This window comes from Solea solea, chromosome 12 (assembly GCF_958295425.1).
Source record: "Solea solea chromosome 12, fSolSol10.1, whole genome shotgun sequence".
In the NCBI taxonomy this organism is placed as follows: domain Eukaryota; kingdom Metazoa; phylum Chordata; class Actinopteri; order Pleuronectiformes; family Soleidae; genus Solea; species Solea solea.
This window is the reverse complement of record NC_081145.1, coordinates 14,523,868-14,546,160: the sequence shown is the minus strand read 5'-3', so window position 1 is coordinate 14,546,160 and position 22,293 is coordinate 14,523,868. Positions and strand designations below refer to the sequence as shown.

The window sequence follows — 22,293 nt, the reverse complement described above, 5'->3', positions numbered from 1 at the left end:
GCACTGAGCTCTCCATCTCTCTTTCTCTGATACTCATCACAGCCCAGCTTGTCTTATAGGCATAGACCAGGAGTAACAGGGATGAGAGGATGGTCCGTGCTCCTAATGTCATTTTAATGGCCTTTTTTGGCCTGTTGTGGTTGTGATTTATTGCTGTACACACTTCTAATGTCCCCTTAGATGTCTGTTTTACTGTCCTTTTCATGTGTCAAATATGCTGTTGTTCTAGAATAGTGAGTTTGCAAACTACTGTAATCAGGACTGCATCAACATATCCACTCTCTTCCACCCATGCTTTCATCATTATAGCCCATGGCAGGTGTGTTATGTTTGGTGCTAAAGGCATGAGATTATTTGTAGTGGCCAGTGCAGCCCTGCAAATATCCCCTGTCGTGTGGAAAATATTGACAGATGCCTGTTGTTAATGAAGCTACAAAGCATTGACAGACCATTCCTGGCTGTTGGGAGGCAGCAGAAAGAAAAGACTGTCACCTGACTCCGAGAGAGCATTTGCGCAGCAGCAGAACAGTTTGAGGAGCTGATTGTTATTCCAGGGCTTTTGGGATGTGTTTATGCAATCATTAATCTTGGCACTTGTTTATTTGCTTGGGATTAGAACACCACGGCACATTCACTGTCAGCAGGGAAGCTGGTTCACCAAAAGGTAGCAGCCAGATCTCAGGCCTTCCCCTGTAAGAAAAGCACCCAAGGAGGGATACATGCTTTGTGCATGGCTGCTTAATCCTGCCATGTCAAACAAAAGCAGGCCAGTGTTTGTAGGACTATGAAAACAGCAGCGCAAAGGGAATGTGCCTCACACACTGTCAGCTGTCTGTGAACTCGGCATGGCAGTAGACGCTCCTCGTGCACTTCTGTCATCTAGGAATGCATTTCATACGGTCTGCTACAACTAAAGGAAGTAGAATGACAACGGTGGAGTTGCTCTGCAGGGATTACTGAAATTACTCAAGAATAATCAAAAAGGGTTACGGGTAGAAATAGGATAGGTCGGTCTTAGAGTAGGATTAGGTTAAGGGGCATGCATTTACTTGTGATGATTAAGGTTAAGGAAAGGGGATAGGGGATGCATTTTTTTCCATGCAACTGATAAAGCAATATACCAAGTGCACTGAGACATCTGCAAATCCTGTTCATTCTTTGTGTCAACTTATCATGACCTTTGTGTTTCCCTGGCTGTTTGAAAATCTGCATTCCCACAAGTTCAACGCACTTGTCCGACTTGAGTTCGATTCAATGATCTAAATTGTAAAATTAAAATGTGCTTATTTCCAGAGGGAGAAACGGCAGGGCAAAAAAAAAAAAATCATGATGGAAGTGTTTGCAGTCACTTATTACAGCACTAATAGCCAAAGGCACTTTATATGGATTAGATAATGACTCTGTCTCATTTTAATTTGCTCTCGGCATCTGTAGCGAGGGCCAGAACATTTTTGAAGGCCATGGCAGTATGAGTGTTCATGCACATACAAAAAGGACCCATACAGTATAAAAGTAAAATATGCAGTAAAAAAAAACAGAAAGAAAGAGTGGGACTAGTGAAGCAGGTTCTTTTGAGAAAGCTCTTCTTTTTGGGGCCCTATGACTCCAGTGATCTGTGGAAAGGTTGGGTGCCTCTAGTTTCAGCTCTATCAAGCTCTGGATCTTTGAGCAGCAGGATTCAGTATCCCAGCTAATGTAACAAGGCTCATTTGTCTCAATCACATGTCCCTGGAAGTATCGGCTGGCCATTGATGTCATTCATCTTCCCTGTCCTTGCCTGCTCTTTTACAGCTGATGAATACCAAAGACCTTCAAGCAGAATGGCAGAGGTGTGGTAAAAACTGCTCATCAGCCTAGCTGTAAAAAATATATTGAGTAAGAAAGTCACGTGTCACAATGGAGGCTTCGTTGCTGAGGCTTGTAGAAAATATTTCTATATTTTCATTAGACTTGGTTTGTGTGTGACTCAGTCAGTCTTACATGTTTTTTTTTCTCATTTGCTTGTTGCAGCCTTGTGCCTGGATGATTTGAATTCATTTTTCCTCTCATCAATCTACCTTTAATACCCAATGATGATAAAGAGAAAACGGAATGTTAGTCATAGTTTTATATACTTTAGAATCAGAATCTTTATTGTCATTGTGACAATGACACATTGCAGAAAGGAATTAAAAGTGCAGGTTTCCCAGTGCAGACATATCCAAAAATATAGAAGTAAGAAAATAAAAGATAAACTTAGACTTAAGTATTATAAATTTAGAATTATTATTAAGAGTATTTTGTTCACTCGGGGCCACATGGTGGTTAGCGCTGTTGCCTTGCAGGAAAAAGACTCATGGTCGATGACCCGTTTGGAACAAGGGCCTCTCTGCATGGAGTTTGCATATTCTCCCCGTGTGTGTGTGGGTTTTCTCTGGCTTTCCTCCCACAGTCCAAAAACATTCAGAGGTTAATTGAACACTCTAAATTGCCTGTAGGTGTGAATGTGAGCGTGAATGGTTATTCATCTCTGTGTGTTGGCTTTGCGATGGACTGGCGACCTGTCCAGGGTGTACCCCGCCTTTTGCCCTGTGTCCACTGGGATTGGCTCCAGTGACCTGGGACCCAAATGTGGAGGATAATGAGGTGGACAATGAATGGATGGATAGATGGATTTTTTTCACAAGCATTCTTTTCTTTTACTCTGTGGATCTTTGTTTCCTGATTTGCTGCAGATATTACACAATTTCAGTCTGCCATGCCAGGTTACGTTTTTTTTTTTGTTTTTTTTTTTTTTAATACTTGGGAATAAAACTCATAATTTGATTTATAAACCCTGTGTGCTAGTTCAGACTTGGCTTCAGCTGATGTCAGTGCAAGTGGAAATAGTGACTTGCACTCGAACTGAAGGCTAATGCAGAGCTTCCCTCTTCGATAGAGCAAATGAAGATCATGATTACTACCTGGCCCCATGCAGCCAGGCTACATTGTCTGGAAACATGTTTTCCTAAAGAGACCACAGAGGGACAATTACTGTCAGCTGAACTATTCAGTCTGCTCTCCATGTGTGTTCTGGCTGCATGCCTCTGACCCACTGACCCTTAGAAGCAGCATGGGCTGGGACCTCCAGTCTTCCCCCCTCTTTTTCCCACTAACACCCTCCCCAGCATCCACCATAGCTGTGGCACCTGAATATGCACTTGGTCTGAAATATGCACATAAAATGCTCATATGCTCTGTCACCCCTTTGGCAAAAAGACAATGCAGCAGCAGGAAGTTGTATGGATGTAAGTTTTTTTTTGTGTGTGTGAAACAGTAGAAAGATCCTATTCAAAAACCCACAGCTGAATTCTGGTTGTCTTACAGAAATGCATACTAATACAGCAATTATAGGAGGAAGGAAGTTATACAGTGTGGCAAATTCCCTGGTGAAATAGAACAAGGGTTTTTTTTGTTGTTGTGTAAAGGTTTCTGCGTGTAATTGCAGTGGAGGTTTTGAAGGATTCATTATTTATATATCCTTGTTTTTCTAAAGGTGCCCACCAGGCTGCCGTCCCTGCAGGGAGATGGGAGGCTGAGAGGTGCTTAGCTTAACTAAGGCTTTAACGATTGCCTGCTTAGTTTAAGTGGTCCGATGTAAGTTTCAGACACATCGCAATGACCTCCGCTAAATCTTAGAATTCAAACTCCTGCACCAGTCAACCAGGTGGTCCTCTGTGATTTCGGCCTCAGTGATTTTGAGTTGTGCTGCAGCCCAGTGGCTTCCTGCGCTGTGCGTGAGTAAAGCAAAGAATCCAGAAGCAACTCAAATGTGAAACGTTCATGTCTCCATTCTATTTAATAGAAAACAGACATGTGTCATGTTTGATTTTATATTAACGTCAAACCAAATGACATACGTAGACAAAGTATGTTAATATTTGCAGCACAGATTATATATATATGTATATATATATATATATATATATATATATATATATATATATATTTACTGCATTTCTGGATTTCTGTGACTAACTAGAGGCTGGTAGAAAGCACAAGTGAGAGCTGTCTGCAGATTGTATTTTGCCATCAGAGTCAACAGTATGAGCCTCTCTCCCTCCTGGCACACATGCACATCTCACACATAAGCAAGAGGTTTGCCCTGCGGTCCCCAGCACCTGGGCACAACTGCGCTTGTCATCGCAGTTACTGATGAGGAGGGGATATGTGGGGGAAGATGGATAGAGGGAAGTAAGGAGTGCGTAAAGATTTGAGCTCAGGTGAGGCAGACAGGGAAGGGGAGAGGAGCGCCGCACACATGCTACCCTTCACGGTGCTCGTCTGCTCGGTAAACCAGGGCTTTTGTTGTTTCCCCAAGAGTGCAGGCACGCAGACTCCCAGCCAGGAAGCTCGTCAATCTATGCCACAACAACACATAAATTAGTGCCCAAATTACTGTTACACTGGTGGAGAAAGAGAGATGTCTTGTGCTGCGGTGTGGAGGTACATCTTCCTCTCTCTCCTCATAGAGGGTGTCAGAATGCACTTCAATAAAACAGTCAAGTAAATACAGGGAAAGACATGAAGAGAGAAGCACTACTGTGTTGAACGGGCAGCTTGAGTTGGGCTGTGTTGAAATATTAATAGACCTCACACACAAACAAATACAGAGTTGCACGCATGAGTTCATCCTAAAAGCAGCCCAGGGCAATGGTCCAGACCTGAGCTTAGCAAAGTCACTGCACAGCTATGAAGAAATAATAGGAAAGGCTTAAAGAGCCCATTTTTTGAAACAGAAATATCTCTTCAAATACACAGTCTCTAGTGAAGGGGATCACAGCTTAGGCAGCTAAATGATTGGGGGGGAATTACAGTGTAGACATCAAAATGTGTCAATTATGTCTCTCTGTGGTTTAATCCCCCTGGTCAGAATATTTTTCTGATGACTTCAGCTTGTTTATGGGTTGAATGGAAGCTGTAAAAAATGATGATATAGAGTTTTGGGTCTGCAGGTGAATTTCTGCACAACGCCGTGTGCTCCTTGTGCTGCAAACCTGCAAATGCAAGTCGACCAGTGCTACGGAGATATGCCAACAGCCTCACAGACACATTCATGCTATTCAGCCTGTGTTTCGTGCCACGACTGTCCTTTGCTGCTGACATTCAAATAACCTTTCTTCTGCTGCATAAATGGGAATTTTAAAAACGTATTGTGTTGAGCGACTTCACACGACAGCTGAGCCCTGGCAGATGAAAAGAGGCAGAATTCTGATAGTTGTTGTTCGACTATAGCGTCGCTCCGCAGCTAGATCTGACTGTCATTGGTATCTGTTTAGAGAGGACTCTGTTTATCAACCAACAGCTGATTTTCAGTGCTAATGGGAAAGCCATGTAGCAAAATAAATTGCTGTATGTATGTATGTATAGAGCAGACATATGATCCCGGCAAGCTTTTGTACGTTTTTGTTGCAAAAATATTGTAAAGAGGAGGCTGCACTAACACAGTCTGTCTGATTATAAGAGACAAATTGTTAATCTGCTCGTAATGCCGCTCCTTTTCCAGGTTCCTTACGTAATCTCTGACATGAGCTGACGGACTTCCTTCACTCTGTCACTGACAGCTGTCAACACAGTGCATGCGACACACACACACATACACAGTGACAGAGCCTCGCACAGAGAAACATATGTAGTTTTCCTCCTTTACATCATACCTCTACTGTGAATCATAGGGCTGTCGGGAAATTATTTAATGGTCCAATCGAGGAATGGGTTAAGCTCTCAGCATTATGAAGGCAGCCTTGGTATGGGTCTCTAATGTAAGGGATAATCATAATCCTTCAGTGTTATGTCAGTAGTCCAAGGGTCGAATGGGAACAGCAAGGAGATTTTGACTTGTGATTTTCCACCTTTGCACAGACCTGAAGATTGCCATCTTTATTTCATTGTGTCTATGTTGCCATTATGTTATAGTGTTTATTTAAAAAAATGTGAAGAAAATACATTTGTTTAAAACTATAGCCTAATCTTGCAGGTCATTTGTAGTCAATACTAATTTTTTAAATTACCCTACATAGTAGCCCTATAGTACACGTGCTCTTCGTGACACATCATCCCCTCAAAGGGTCTGCTAGTGTGGTGAATCAGTGTCCTTGAACTGCTTAGACAGACAAAGAGCAAGCTACAACATTTGGCTCAACTGTCTCTCCTCTATGCCATGCCCATTGTCCACAATAACCATGCCAGGCTGCAAAGCTGCATACAGGAAATCAGCCTTGAACTGCTGTCCAGCTCTCGTGGTTATGCACATGGTGTGATTGTGCAGGTGTCTTTGAAGTGGCCTGCATTGCAGAGGCCATCTCACAGTGCTGTGAGGAGCAGCAGGCTGCTGGGATGGGCTTAAGCATTTCTACCCATCTAACTGAGCCTGGCTTTGATGTCGTAGACTGAGCAGGCAGGGCTGGCTGGCAGGGAAGCAGGCAGGGAGGGAGGAGGACAAGGCGGCAGGCAGGCATGCACGATGAATGGGATCAGTGGCCTGTGCTGGTCAAGCTCAAGTGCAGCAGCAGCTGTCTGTTTCGCACCAAAAAGCCGTTGACATCACAGCTCATGTCGATAAATATTGACCGTCAGAGTGGCAGTTATGAGCAAAGACATTTTAGTTTGAAATTGGTTATCATCATCTTTTTATTGTTTGAATTGTAGCTTAAGGACCATTGACCAGTCAGTACTTCAAGATAAACGGTGTAGGTGACTTGATTGTGATCCCACTGAGTCTCAGAACACACGCTCTCCTCAACTCTCTCTCTCTCTCTCTCCTCACTTTTAAAAGCAGCTTATTCCAGTGTGGGTATAAGTATGTGTTCAGAGTGAGGTCTTTTCTCATTCAAGGTACTAGAGAGCGTACCTCAGCTGGTCCAGAGACAAACTATTTTTACTGTTGAGTGCACTGAGCATCCAGGGGCTTGTGCAGCAGTGGAGTGAGAAGGTGTTGGCTGCATGGTGAGGACCTTCTTGACGCTGGTAGGGCTTTGAGAGGCACGGTTGTGAGTGTGCCCTCCCTGGCCTGCACTCCCACTGCTTTCACCTGATGTGGCACAGCCTCAGTCAGGCCTGAGCGAGCGCCTAGCCAGCTTTGCTTCTTCAGGAAAGATGAAGGCATCTCAGAGCTATGCTGTGGGGGTGGGGAAGCTAGCAGCAGCCTAAGCCTGGAGCTATCAGAGGCTGGAGCTCAGAGCCAAAAGCCTGTGGGCTGGAAATAGTGGGTGGAAGCTTGGCTTAACTTGGCAAGACAACTATAGCCACAGCCCTGCACTGCCACCCAATGGCTGGGGCCTAACACTACAACCTTTAGTTGAACATAGCCAGAGCCTGTCATGAGTATAACATGCTCCAGTGGCTCTGAGTGCATGTCAGAACAAATTATATAAGTAATGAGGCTGAAAATGCTAAAGGAGTCAAAACACACTGCACTGCTAATGCTTGTGCAGGGAGAACACAAAAACAAACAATGGAGTGCATTCACACAGCGATAGACCTACCCAAAATAACAAGCAACCGTGCACAGTAAGGAAAAGATTAATTATAAATTAACCCTCAGTTCAGTTGTCACAGCCCGCCTCCTGCCTGGATTTCACTCTAATCCGGGCCGACGAGGTGCAGTGCCCTCTATTGTATGTGAGAATCACAAATCACAGGAGGTGTTGTCTGTAAGTGAATTAATTGTGCATGTTCCACCACTCCTTTTGGTTCATTTTACTAAAATGTAGGCTAATTCCATGTAAACATGGCCAGTCTTGTTGACTCCAGCAGTGCGAGGAGAACAGACACAGATTCCTGAATGAATAGAGTGTGGCTCCGCGTTTGTGGATTAGAGGCTCTGTGTTGAGGGCCTCTCCAGGGCATGCCTCTGGGACAAGGACATTATCCACATGACACATTACAGGCTTTTAGGCAGCTGATTAAAGTGGGCCGGGATCTTTGGTTTGAACCTTAGCAAATGCATGTTTGATGTTATCAAAGTATTTTAAAGAGGTTGGTTGTTAAGGTGTATGTGGGATTTTTTGAAGCTGCTAGTCCTGGGAAGACACACAAGGCTTTAAAGTAGACACTTAGGCTTGGCTAGAGGGGAGAGGCTGATGTAACATTGTGACATAGTGAACATACCACCACGCTTTAATGATTGTCGTGTTTTATTGCATCTTAACTGGGTTAAAATCATATTATTCCCACCTAATTGGTTCAAACTCGTGTTGCAATAGCTCTCCTCACTCTGATCGGTTTGTTTACGTGGCCGGTTGGAGTAAACCGTCACATTGTGAGAAAATATCCTGCAGTGATCTTTCCTCGATTTAGATCAGATAGCAGAGTTCATCTGGTGCTGCGCGGCACTGTTGGGATGGAGGGACTGAGATGCTGAAGATGTGGAGGAGGGCTGTGAGATAGAGATCTCTGGAGGGAGAGGGGGGTGGGGATACAGCGTCAGTGGCTGCAGTGATAAAGCTGAGAGCAGTGGAACAAGCTGGGAGTTCTGTGCCTCTGATGTCTGTGTGTTCTGTCTGTTCTGTTCTGTTGTGTTGCCCTGTGGTCTTCTCCTGAAGAGAAGGCCAAGGATGGATGAGGCCTGTCCTCTTTGTGTTTTGTCCTCTATGGTGGGTGAATCACAAGCCTGTCAGCAGCGTAGCACCACAGCTCAACTCCCATTGAACCTTCTTCTATAGTGTACACAGACACAGTCTCTGCCACCACTCCATCCAGCGCATTGGGCATGTTGTGATTTTCTTTTTTCTTTTTTCTTTTTTGCCACAGTGGATTTACGCCTGAGGTTTTTGTGGTTTTGAAGATTAAGAGGCTTCATGAAGTCTAGTTTGAGAAGAGGGAATAAATCTCCTCATGTGCCTAAATGAGCCTTTCTCGTTACATGAGGCTAGTATTAGTATGACTGTGATACATTAAGGTTTGTGGGTTGTTGGGGGTTTTCCTCATAAGTTGTGTTTAGAATGGAAATTGGCTGCTTGTGAGGACTTAAGACGACCTCCCTGCCTTCACACACACACACACACACACAAACACACGCACATACATATTTAGGTAATGTTGTGTGGAAGTGTGGATTAAAAAAAAGAAAACAAGATGACATGTTTTTAGAAGCACAGTGCTCTTTAATGTTAGCAACATGGAGCCATGGTGAATGTGATATACAGTGACAGCAAAATGTTGTTGTTTTTTTGGGGGATATATATTTATATTCATATTCATTTTCTTGTCTCCTCTGCAGCTCAAATCGAAATAATTCCCTGCAAGATCTGTGGAGACAAATCATCAGGCATCCATTACGGCGTGATAACATGTGAAGGCTGTAAGGTAAGCATCATGAGACTAAACCTGTCTTGTCACTGTTTGCCTGTGTGGATGAGACAGAGGAGCTATGGGGGGGGGGGGGGGGACCGGAGACGCTGAGGAGCACAGAAAGTTGCTTGCGAGGGAAAACATTTGAAAATTGTCGCTGAAGTTTCTTCGAACACTTGGAGACCGTCCGCAAAGTGTAAACACCAAAAACATGATCATTAAAGTGGTCAAGCACCACAGAGGACATCACAGAAAACCACAGTTAATGGTACAAAGTCATTCTTCTGCCTTTCCCTCCCAGGGACATGTCTTTTCACTGTGTTCTCAGCCTCTGCTGCAGCCTGCTCTTCTTGAAATAAAATGATCAAAAGGAGAATGCTTTGAATTATAGCAGATTGTTGGCTGTTTGCTACAGTGTGTTGCTTCCATTGAAGCTGCCTTTTGTACTGTTACAAATGCACCAGCCAGTCATAGTGAGGGGAATTTTGTGCTTAGAGTGTATTCTTGTCCCTGTGCTTGTCACCAGGCACATCATTAGCATTCCTCAGCCAGGCTGCACCTTTGCTGTTTGCTCCTGTGTGTGTGTAGAGAGAGAGAGAGAGAGGAGGAGGAGGAGGAGGAGGAGAGGGAGAGAAGTTCCTTTCAGCTGTCCCAGCGCTCCTCTCCCTCACACAGGAGCTGGAAGGAACAAAACACTAAAGAATAAACTGCTGAAATCTATCTTTAATGATTGCTAATTAGTCCAGGCAGAGAGGCCTTTAATGATATGTGCGAGTACAAAAGTTTGGACCATAAATCATAGCATTATTAAAGAGTGCTGCTTGTCACTGGCAGTTATAGCCTGTTTCCATAATGGCTTCCATTATAAAGCAACTTGGCAGCTGTCAGCTGTTTTCTTGTAATTAAACAGCCAATGAGCAGCTAATTAAGACATATGTGAATGGAGCAGTAGAGTGGGGCATGTTAATGATGTGCTGGAATCAATTCATTAAGTCAAAGGATGAGGAATCCAGTCGCCGTGCATTCTCAATCCTTTAGCACCGCTCATACCAGTGTTGTGTTAATCAACACTAATAACCCCTCTGAAGAAAAATACCATTCACAGTTATCAATCCTACCCAAACACACCACCCTCATGCTGCACACATCATTGAAATACTGCACTCTCTAAATGCCTGATATTCCAGATTAACAGGCAGGAAAACTGTAGTGTTAATATCTAATCTGTTTGGCAGCAGTGAAGTGAAATGATTTCCACAAACACCTATTATTGTGAAATTAACTTAGTTAGCACTAAAGACTTGGAAGACATGATTTGATTGAGAACCTATCTCCACCCACAGTGGTTCATCGGAGGTGTTTCTTCTTCTTCTTCTGTGCAGGGCTTCTTCAGGAGGAGTCAGCAGAGCAATGCAGCCTACTCCTGCCCCCGTCAGAAGAACTGCCTGATTGACCGCACCAGCCGCAACCGCTGCCAGCACTGCCGGCTGCAGAAGTGCTTGGCAGTGGGCATGTCACGAGATGGTAAGGGCGTTACTTAAAAGGAGATACGGGTGGGTGCATCCCACAGGGTGAGAAGACAGAGGTAGAGAAACTCAGGTCAAGCCCCTGCATGTGTGGGCAGCACTCGGCTTTGCTGAAGTACCTTTTGATTCTGACCTCCCTTTGAAGGCAAGCAACTAGATTAGGGAATAATCTCATGGAGACATAAAATTGAAGTAGCCCTTGTTGTAAAATAATGATAGTGGATAGTTTTGGGCTTTCTATTTACATTTTTTGTTAATTTTGAAAGAAAAAGAAAGAGGGGAGTATATGTTTTACTCATATTACACTGTTGGTTTATATAGTCACTTATACGCCACATAAAAAAATCAATAGTAACTTTTTTTTAATCACTTGCCTTACAGCTGGAAACAAACCTTTTTGTTTATTGCAAAACTCTGTTTATTTCTAGAGTAACTTGAATTGATTTAACAAAAGATAGCAAAACATTAAGGTTGATATTATTTGATAATGAGAAAATGGGTCGATGGGTTGGTTATTTGTGGCCCTAATGTTTAAGTGGTTCTGTGTATAGTGAAGAGACAAACACACACACTCTGACTTTGTGTTTTGCAGGTGAGCGCTTTGTCTGCAGGTCTAATTTGTTGCTTTGATGGAGAGTAGGTTTGATGAAATAGGAGGTTGTTAAAGGTTGTCATTAGCGCTGCTGCAGCTGAGCTGCAGTAATGGGAGCACACAGGTGGAGATGTGTGCTGCAGGGCTCCTGCTGTGCCGTGCTGGTCTAGACTGGGCTGGGCAGAGGAGATTCTATCTGAAACGCACACAGACAAGTGAAAACCTGCACCAAGGCTGGCACATCATCATGCACCCTGCTTTGCTGTAATTCAGTTCCACACATACGGCATTAAACATAATTATGAACATGAATGGACCAAAACATACATTAACAGAGCTACTGATAACAACACACATGCATTCTCAACTGTACTCACACACATATGTGCCTAGACACACAAACCCAGGAGGGACAAAGGTGGCTCTTGCTCTTCATTCAGCACACCAGAGCCCATCTGCCCGCACTCTCCTCTGCATTACTCGACTGTGCATAGACAAACACGCACATACTGTGAACGCCTGACATAGCCAGGTCCCCAGACCTCGGCCCAAGGATTCTCATCTGTGCTCTTTAGTTTGGAAACTGTAAAACAGGAGGCATCATGTGTCTGCACTGAAGGTGTTTATTTTACTCCACCGCCTGAAAAATGGACAATTGTATTTTTTGTTATCAATGTTATCTGTTAATTGAGTGTGTCACTGTATCATCAGTCCATAATGCTAATAGCAGGTGTCACATACGACTTTAAGATTGGTTGTGCCGTGTGTTCCTGTGTCAGAGGTGGCCTCATATATGAAAATAACTATAATTTAACCATAATCATAATTTGCAGCCAGTATGGAATTAACGTCCCTTGGGGTAAAAGCCGTAATTCAATCCTTTTCCACTTCTGTCATTCTGTTGCAGACTCCATGGTTTATTTTGTCGTCAAAAGAACATAGTTTATTACCAAAAATCTTTTAAAATTACTTAAAACAGATACAAAACTGAACTCATTGTATTTCAATTCCTCCTCCATTGTTTCAGTTAGTGTCATACATTACCCTAGTGGTGAGTTTATATCACAAACTGGAGTTTTTTGGACTCAAAAGTAAAGCTGCTATCGTTCACGAAATGAGATGGACGTGTGGACAGTCATAACTTGACCTATCAGCTAAAGGACTTTGCTTTTTATTTTAGTTTAGCTTATTTTACTTTGGGCAGAGAAGCCCCTTGATGCTACATGTGGAAAAATACATTAACACATGTCATCTGTGTCTCTTGTTTCGTCCTGCAAATCACAGCGGTGAAGTTTGGCCGCATGTCGAAGAAGCAGCGAGACAGCCTGTATGCTGAGGTCCAGAAGCACCGGCTGCAGCAGCAACAGCGTGAACACCAACAACAGCCAGGGGAGGCAGAGCCGCTCACACCTAGCTACGGCCTCTCAGCCAATGGCCTCACAGAGCTCCACGATGACCTCAGTGGCTACATGGACGGTCACACCCCTGACGGCAGCAAACCGGACTCTGCAGTCAGCAGCTTCTACCTGGACATCCAGCCATCTCCCGACCAGTCAGGCCTGGACATCAACGGCATCAAGCCGGAGCCCATCTGCGACTTTGCCCCCAGCTCTGGCTTCTTCCCTTACTGCTCCTTCACCAATGGAGAAACCTCACCCACAGTGTCCATGGCTGAACTAGGTAAGGAGCGGGACAGAGAGACGGGGGAGACAAGAGTAGAGACAGCAAAGTGGAGGAGGGGGAAGAACAACTCAACCGTGGGGCAAACGACACAAAGGTTGCTTAAAATAGCAGGAGGTTGGAGACTCATCTCCAACACTCATTAAAAGAGCCTCTCTTTTGTAATTAGTTTCCATTAATTAGGGCCAATCAGGATCCAGCAGGGCAGGTGTCTGGGGAAATCATTTTTTTAGGCTCCCCTGTGCCCAGGAACTCCTTTTAACAGATGTGTTTTCAAAACCATTTAAATTCTATACTCAATATTTCTCTCAGAGAAAAATGTGACCTTTGTTTCAGTGAGTAACGTGGGACCCCCTCCTCCTTCTCTCCATGCATTTGTGTCATAACTAGATTGGCTTTGCCTCAACCTTAAGCTATGAGCATCCTGCAGGCAGTAAAAGGAAATGTCAACAAGCCTTTTCCCAGTTAAAAAAAGCCCACGCGTGTCTGTCTTTCCTCCTTCTTGAAAGCTCAGTAAATAAATCTTCTTTTCCTGTGGCATATTTCATCAGTGAGGTCTTCACTTTCACACAGCCACTGTGAGTAACATCCACATCTCAACTGTGATCTTTTGGGTTTGTGACAATGCTTGTGTTTCAGAGCACCTGGCCCAGAACATCTCCAAGTCACACATGGAGACATGTCAGTACCTGAGAGAGGAGCTGCAGCAGATGACCTGGCAGGCCTTTCTGCAGGAGGAGGTGGAGAGCTACCAGAGCAAGGTAATCTCCCACCACAGCCGCAGCCTGCGCTGGCGTCCGCAGTAGTTGCAATAATGAAATACTTTGTTTTGTAGAAGATAACCCATTCTCTTTCCTATCTGTTCTTAGCCACGGGAAGTCATGTGGCAGCTGTGTGCTATCAAAATAACAGAGGCCATTCAGTATGTGGTGGAGTTCGCCAAGCGCATCGACGGCTTCATGGAGCTGTGTCAGAACGATCAGATAGTGCTGCTGAAAGCAGGTATGACAGCCTGTCAACATGGCCTGCTGCTGTCAAACTTGCCCACCACCATCACCCCCCCCCCCCACTACACCCCCCCCCCCCCCCCTCCCGTATTGTCACAAGGGCATAGCTGACCTGACTGCACAAAGCCCTGTTCTTCACATGCACAGACAGTGTCACAGAGAGGAGACCCTGCCCGGCCTGTTTCCTCTCTGCGACTCTGTCACTCTCTGTTCTCCCCTGTTTATTACATACATAGCTAAGATGGACACAGCATTAGATAAGCAATGTGTTCCTCAGCCCAGATAATGCCTATCATGTCAGCTGCCATTCCCCCCCCCCCCCCCCTTCTCTTTTTCCAGGTAGCAATGATAGCATCTGCCTTTTCAACCTCCCCTCATGTAGACACACAGAATGTTAAGCACACACATATGGGGCTGTGCACAGTGGCACCTATTATGCAAAAACAGAGAAGGGCATACACACAGATACATACATACCGTGTATGCTGAAAACAAACACCTCGCCTGGGTCTTTCCTTGGGCATTATTTACTTCAGCACTGTCAATATGACTAATAAAATAAAGACAGAGATCCCTTGTCAGACATGGCATTTTAAAACAGTAGCGTCTTCCATAATGGCAGTATAACATTCTCTTACATTTTCTTGATCCTCTTATCCGCTCCCGCGGAGTGGTACAAATTACAGGATGGAATAATTTCCCTACATTTCTTATAATTATAATAATCTCCCTGCTAAATAAAGGCAGAATGAATACGCACTGTAACTTTTATCTGGCATGTCATTATGAAAGAATAGCCGTCTGTTATGATATTATCTTCTGCGGAGGTGATTTTTCTCTTCCCTTTGATGGCAGTTGTCTCCGTTTCAAAGCAGTTGTGTTACTGAAGAATAGCACAAAGCATGATCATGTGTTTTGCATCACTGACTGATGTGCAACTCTTAAGAGGGGAGCAGACAAAGCTGAGATTCAGCATCTTGTTTCTGTGTGTGTCTCCACAGGCTCTTTGGAAGTTGTATTTGTCAGAATGTGCCGTGCCTTTGACTCGCAAAACAACACAGTCTATTTTGATGGGAAATATGCTGGACCCGATGTGTTCAAGTCATTAGGTAAGTGGAGATGGTGCAGGTATATGTGGTTGTCTGCATGTGCAGGTTTGAGTGGGTGTGCGTGTCTGTATTTGTGTGTCTGTGTGTCTTACTCATTTCCTTGGTGTAATAGCCAAAATTAGAGCCTGCTGTTGTGTTCTACACCATGCTGAAGGCCTGGAAACAAACACGGAGCACTCATCCCTGCCTCACCTGGCATTGCTGTCTCTGCAGCAGTTATTTATGGTAGAACAGAGATGTTAGTGAGGCTCTGCTGCATATGGCTCCTGTAACTGTGGAAAAGAAAATAAAGTCAGACTTTTGGGAGATAGCTATCAAAACTATCATTGATAGCTTGACATAAAACATCCTCTGCAAAAGTGAATAGCATTTGTGTTTGACTACGACGAGTCTACCTTTTGACAATGAAAAAAATCAAAATGTGTCCCACAGTGGCAATACAAATGCTGAATTCTGTTTCCAAGTGTGAATTTACCAATCCCCCAAACTATGCCAGAGTGCCCACTGCAGGGGAATGTGTTTTTATGTAAGCACATGTATCTGGCCTGTGTGTTATGTGCAAAGGGAAAGGCAGAGTGATGTGCTTCCCAAACCACGGTGGCATCAGTCTGTTTCTCTCTATCCCTGTTAATTGATTTAACTAAAAGCCTTAATAGCGACCTCATTTTGGCTTGCATAACGCCACACAACTGCCAAAAGTGGCTCGTCTGGAAGGCAAAACTCTGTAAAAGCATTGCCTGTTCTGCTTAAGATGCTCTCGTGTGCTGTCAGCCATATTCTTTTTTATTCCTTCCCCTTCCTCTTTCCTCCCTATGTGCCTCTCTCCCAATAAAGATCAAGAGTGAATGTTGTTCTTTGGTCTTCCTCATCCTAAGCCCTCTCTCTCTGTCCTTTGCTGTGGCAGGCTGTGACGACTTGATCAGCTCCGTCTTCGAGTTTGGGAAAAACTTGTGTTCTATGCACCTGTCTGAGGATGAGATCGCCCTGTTCTCCGCCTTTGTGTTGATGTCTGCTGGTAGGTGTCACTCACAGTGCAAAGGGGAAAAACATATTCCCTGTGACAAAGAGCGCTGTTTCCGTCCTGTTTTTCTCTATCAATTAAGATGTTAGGTTTAGTGGCACTGCCTCATTTCTTACCGTTAAGTGACCTACTTTCCAGACCGGTCTTGGCTCCAGGAGAAGTTGAAGGTGGAGAAACTCCAGCAGAAGATCCAACTGGCCCTCCAGCATGTCCTGCAGAAGAACCACAGAGAGGACGGTATACTAACAAAGGTAAAGTGCAATGCAGGATACACTCCATCCATTATCCCTGAAAGTAGCTGTCTGCTGAGCATTATTCTCCCCTTGTAGCGGTGTAATCTCCCACTGTTTGGGATATTCATCCACATGTTACCAACATTTTTTTTTTTACCGCAGTAGATTAAAACAGATTTCAGGGAAAGCAATTATTCTGTTCCCTGACTTTTTTTTATCAACAGAAAAGTGACAATTTATCAATGGTACCAGCTCCATTATAATACCAAATGTCAAGTTTTTCTTACGTCTGAACACTTGTCTCAATATTTACAAGTCTGTTTGCCGGTGTGTGAGACAGAATACACTGTAGGGAGTAATGTTTTTCACTACTTTTGCTCCATGTCCTTGCCTCCCTGTGAATCTAAACAGCCTGTCTCCTCTCTCTCCACAGTTGATATGCAAAGTGTCGACACTGCGAGCACTGTGCAGTAGGCATACAGAGAAGCTTACAGCTTTCAAAGCAATATACCCAGACATTGTGCGTGCCCACTTCCCTCCCTTATACAAGGAGTTGTTTGGATCAGACTTTGAGCAGTCCATGCCCGTTGAAGGGTAGCAGCCCTGCCAGGTGCCAGTGTGCCCACCGTAGGGGAATGTGGAGGAGGAATCTGAGACACTTTATTGGTGCCCTGCACAAACCAGAGTGGACAGACGGCATGTTGTTCAACTTCTTCTTTTACATTGGAGGGGAGGGCTTAGGGAGTTGATTCTCAAGGTTTACTTTATTGAATTTGGTTTTCCCTGGAAGACGATAGTTGGACCGACACCCCATGGGACATGAAGACGAGATAGGCACAAATAATTTTCTGTCCGGTTGAATTTGACCTTTTTATGCGCATTTCCAACAAGGAACTTAAGAATTATTGTGGCAATTCATGGATTTTTACCAATATTTATTGCGTCACTATTACAACGATTTGTGTGAATCTGATTTGTAAGCATTTAAACAATTAATAGTTGAAGACATCTTCAGTAGAGATGAAGATGAATCAACATCAGTATTCTTTTCCAGACGATACTACCAAAACTGTATTTTTGTATTCAACACTTCAACCAGGCATATTCCTGTCTCCTTCATACACAATATCCTGCAATAAACGCTTAATAAATGCGCACACTTTGGTCAAGTTCAGCCATTTTCTTCTTGTGTTGAGTATCTTTTGGATGCAGTGCTTGGAATGAAACTCACAGCAACTTTAGGGGAGGCTCCGTCAGCATTGGTGATGCAATCGGCAACTCTCTATGGACAATCGTTTTAAAAAAGATAATAGAATTCTGGTAATTCTAATGAAACCACAATGATTTTAGCTGTCAAAGACTCCATCCACCATTGTTGCATAGTGAAATCATGTAAGGCCATCTGCTATTAATCCTTCTCTGGACAGGTGCCCTGGAAAAGCACAGGGCACCAACACAATGAAAAGGGTCCATTCCACCTGTTTTATAATGTACTACAGGGTATACGGTCATAAGTACTTACTATACAGAAAAAAATGTTTATAGAATCTATTTTAAATAACCTGTATGATATTAGTAGTTAGACCATTCTTAATTGTTGAATTGATAAGGCACTTTTATTTCCACCTTTAATTTAAGATGTGTATATTTACCTAGTGATGTGTTGCATGTGCACAAGAAATACAAGTTGAACCATGGTCACAGAGGCTAGTCCTGGGAGCAACAGTTGATACTGGTCTGGAAGTGTTAGGGATGGCTGCGGTGGCTGCTCGCTGGCAAACAAAGAGGCATATATATATGTATATTTATATATATATATATATATATATATATATATATATATGTATATATATGTATATATATATATATATATATATATATGAGAAGGCAGGTTAGAGACACATTTATCACCTGCTAACGTCAGAGCCCTTCTCTTACCACACACGCAATAACTGTCAACGACTCTTGTAGTGCTGTTACGGTCTCACAGCTCTCCTGTCCGTGGTTGTGTATGCACAGATGTGGACTGAACTGCATATGTTGAAATACAGTCATTTAAAAAATTTGCAACACAGTTTATTTTTCTTTCACGTTATTTAAAAAAAAGTATGATGTTGTTATTATTTTTGAGAAGATTCTTTACTATATGAAGAAACCACAAAAGAAAACCACAATATTAAAACATTAGCTACATATTTATGTAGTTGGACTGCAACGATCACACATTGACTATAAACCAATTGTTCCATCTAGTGGAAGGTAGAGATACAGCAAGCCAGTGACCAGCCTAAAGAGAAGGTGCGCTGTCTAAACAGAAAAGCACATGTATGAGCCTTTTGTTTTGTGTTCTTTGATATTCTTTTCTTATTCTTTCTTTAATCTGCCTTCTCACCTCAGCCTCGGGCCGGCAACGCCACAACAGGACATGGAAAATAAGAGAGAAGGGAGAGTGAATATTCAAAGCCTTGTCTGGTAGTAAAGCTTCTATTTTTGTAACATGTTTTGGTTATTAAATTCATGAAAAAGAATGAGGGAGAGCGAAATAAGTCAGGTAGCACTTAACTATATTCCTGCAATAATTAGACTAGCTGTTGTTTGTATGATTAGGAGAGAAACATAAAAATGTTAGGACAAGTGCTATTTTCAGAATGCTTTGTTGTTGTGCTTCTGTTTCGTTGAGTGTGTCTTTCTTGTCAACGTGGTAGTAAAGTGGTAGAAAAAACCCTGGATGTGCCAAACAGTAGTCGTTGCTTCTGCTTTCCAGTCTACTCATCTGTAATGTAGAATGGATTCCTAAGACATTCCAGCAATCTCAGTAGCGGCTTTGTGAAGTATGTTTTTTCAAAAAAAAAAAAAAGGGGGGGGGGGGGGGAGAGAAAAAAGGAACTTAAAAAAAGAGAGGAAAAATGTATCCCTTTAGAAATTCAACAAAGCATGTTCACACATCTGTCACCAACCGTAACATAGGATCCAGTTGTTTTGTCTTTTGTTTTTCTGTTTGCACACTATCATTCCTCTGCCGTGCAATTTGTACAAGGTGTTAATGCCTTGTGCTGTCACCCCTCAGGGAAGAGTTTCTTTTGTGTTTTCTGTGAGAGGACATTTGTTTGTATTCATTATTAGTTTTTTGCATTTCATCTCATTTGTAAAAAAAAAAAAATAAGAAAAAAATCACTTCACCAACCATGCTTTTTATCAGTACACAGCATATTTGTAAAAACAAAAAACTCAGATTTGGTTTCAAACGGTGTCATCAGGGTGTTTAAAATAATAATAATAATAATAACCCTCTTTGTTAGAAAAACCAAATATTGTTATGCAATACTAAATCTCTTGTGTTTGGATTGTAGTAGATATGCTGTACCGAAGTAATAATCTCTGTTTTGATCCAATGCTGTTTGGATATGCACAAGCCCTCTATGACTAGTAAACCTCAGTCTCCTAGAAAACGAAACGCAGTCTGGAACACTGCTAGACAATCCAGGTTAAAGAGGCCCAGTGGCCCGGCGAATGCAGCAGCGAGGATGAGGTGTGAATGCTCAGGGAGGTAACAGGTAGACTGAAGAAGCAGCTCGCTTTCCTCTGGACTGTTGCAGGGCATTTAATTTGCTCTTTTGTGAATTTATGAACACTCAACTGATCAGAGGAGGTATAGTTGAACAGTTCGGCATAGCACACTGACTGAGCACTTAGCTGTTCATGAAATAATGAAGAGTTGGACATTTGGCTGATTTCCTGTTATTTATTTTCACTCGAAAAAAAAAAAAAATCTTCTGTTTTTCTTTTTTCGGGAAAATTATTTCACTTTCTTCTGCTGTTGGAGTCTTTGTAAAATTGTCACATAAAGAAAATAATAATAATTCAGTGCAATCAGTGATAAGGTCCACCACCAGAAGAGTTCCTCCTTCATGAAGTGAATTCATGTTCCTTTTATTTAAATAGTCGAGTGGCTTGTAGTTTGTTCTACAATATATTAAAAAAAACAACATAATATGCCTTGTGTTATAATTACGGGTCTCTACAGTGCAGTCATTATCCTTTTGAATTGATTGACCTTATACATACAGCTGACTCAGTCTCAGAACAAAAAGTAATAAAGCCCCATTATTCTGTTTCCCATCTTGTGATGTACTGATGTGGTTGCGATAACGGCAGGACGCGTGAATACGTGTGCCAGAGTACCAAACTGCACCTTCACACAGGCCTGTAAAATGATGTCCTTCTGTATATTCTCACTTGAGAGATCCCAGCTTTTTAAATGAGGAATTATTTGTGCTACTCAATCAGTGTATAGAATACAGTCAAATGTGCTGGTCCTTCTGTCTCTGCTCTGTTGTCTTTGTAACAAAAAAACAAAAACAAAAAAAGCAATAGTTTGTTTGCGTGTGTATGTGTGTGCACGCGTGTGTGTATGTATTTGTTCTCACAGTGTGTGAATAAAATAAATCCCAGACAAGGCTTTAATAATTACAGAGGAACAGGGTTATGTGGGTGAGGAGGTATTGATTTTATTTTTTGATCTTTTTTTTTTTTTTTTCTTTTTTAAACAAAGGTTTTGGTAAATGTTGAGCTTGATCCATCATCATAGGTGTAGGTTTCAAAAGCATGACATAATGCCTTCAACGATTCACTGGTCTGCAGATTGCTGTGAAGAAACACTGACCAGCTTCACAGTAAAAAATAAGGAAAAAAGAATAAAAAAACAGCCTTCAGTATTTGTTCAGACGGTGCAGTCGCAGCCCGAGCTGAAATTAATCCTGGACTATAAATTGTTTAAGATGAGTCTTTGTGACCATAAATTGTGAAGATAAGCGTTATGTCACGCTTGGAGACGTGCTGGAGCTGTCGCACCCAGAATTATGAGTCAGTCATCACATTCTAACAGAATTGATTTTCCAAAGCACAGCTTATAAGGATTTATGATTAAAAATACATTTTAAGAATATAGTTTAAAAAAAAAAAAATGAAAAGCAACTTTTAGCCATAATCGAATGTCGAGCAATAATATATGTCTGTGTATTATTTTTTGATTCTTTTGTGCATAATAGTCTTTGAACATCTGCATGTAAATACACCTCTTATTTATCACTTTTTGTTTTGTCTTGTGTTGATTTTGTGGAGGGTTTCTTTTTTTATGTTTCATCTGTATATTTGACCAGTTCTGTTCCCAGGTGGAGAACTTAGAACTTGACATGGCCTGTATGCTGTATATCTTATTTTCTCCCTCTTTCTCTCTGCCTCATTCTCAACTGTTTCTTCGTCCTATTTAATGTTTATTATTGACCACGTGTATAAAGGTAGCATTGTTACTTCTGTCTGTATAGGTAAGAGGAAAATACTGCTACTAAGGCCTACCCAATGAAAATATTTATCTGTTTTATCAATTACACCATATTGTATGATAACTCTGTTTCTAGTTTGCTTCCCTCCTATAGGATTAGTTTGATAGAGACAGGGTGTGCTGACCTTTATTTTGTGTTGCCCTGATGTGTGGTGCTAGGTAAGTTAATTTTGTGAACAAAGTATTGATTCCTGAGCCTGGCTGCCCAATTAGTTTGTTCATTTCTTTACATATTAATGTATTATTATTGATATTAGGACTCAATAAATGGTAAGAATAATGAAAACGATAGTGGTTAAAAAAAATAGTACCCAGCCAGTACCTGTATCAGTGTGCTCATCCTGGGGTAAGGCACTTATTTCCTTCTGACTTATAGCAAAGCTAGTATCTGCTAATTAACAAGCTATTTAAGGTTGCTTCTCTGGTTTGTGGAAAAATGATAATATTCAAAAAGAAACGGCAGTATTGTGTTTTA

At 42.4% G+C, this 22,293-nt stretch overlaps 1 protein-coding gene across 2 annotated transcripts in view; it reads left to right on the top strand.

Moving 5' to 3' along the window:
- Positions 1-21,017, top strand: part of roraa (RAR-related orphan receptor A, paralog a) — a 167,252-nt gene extending 146,235 nt beyond the window's left edge. For both annotated transcript variants that reach the window (XM_058645527.1, XM_058645528.1), the window contains 9 exons: positions 9,239-9,324; positions 10,692-10,833; positions 12,712-13,107; positions 13,747-13,868; positions 13,977-14,109; positions 15,116-15,223; positions 16,128-16,238; positions 16,383-16,495; positions 16,911-21,017. In XM_058645527.1, coding sequence (XP_058501510.1) covers positions 9,239-9,324; positions 10,692-10,833; positions 12,712-13,107; positions 13,747-13,868; positions 13,977-14,109; positions 15,116-15,223; positions 16,128-16,238; positions 16,383-16,495; positions 16,911-17,075 — 1,376 coding nt within the window. In that variant the 3' untranslated portion in view covers positions 17,076-21,017. The remainder of the gene's footprint in view (positions 1-9,238; positions 9,325-10,691; positions 10,834-12,711; positions 13,108-13,746; positions 13,869-13,976; positions 14,110-15,115; positions 15,224-16,127; positions 16,239-16,382; positions 16,496-16,910) is intronic.
- Positions 21,018-22,293: the final 1,276 nt, after the last annotated feature.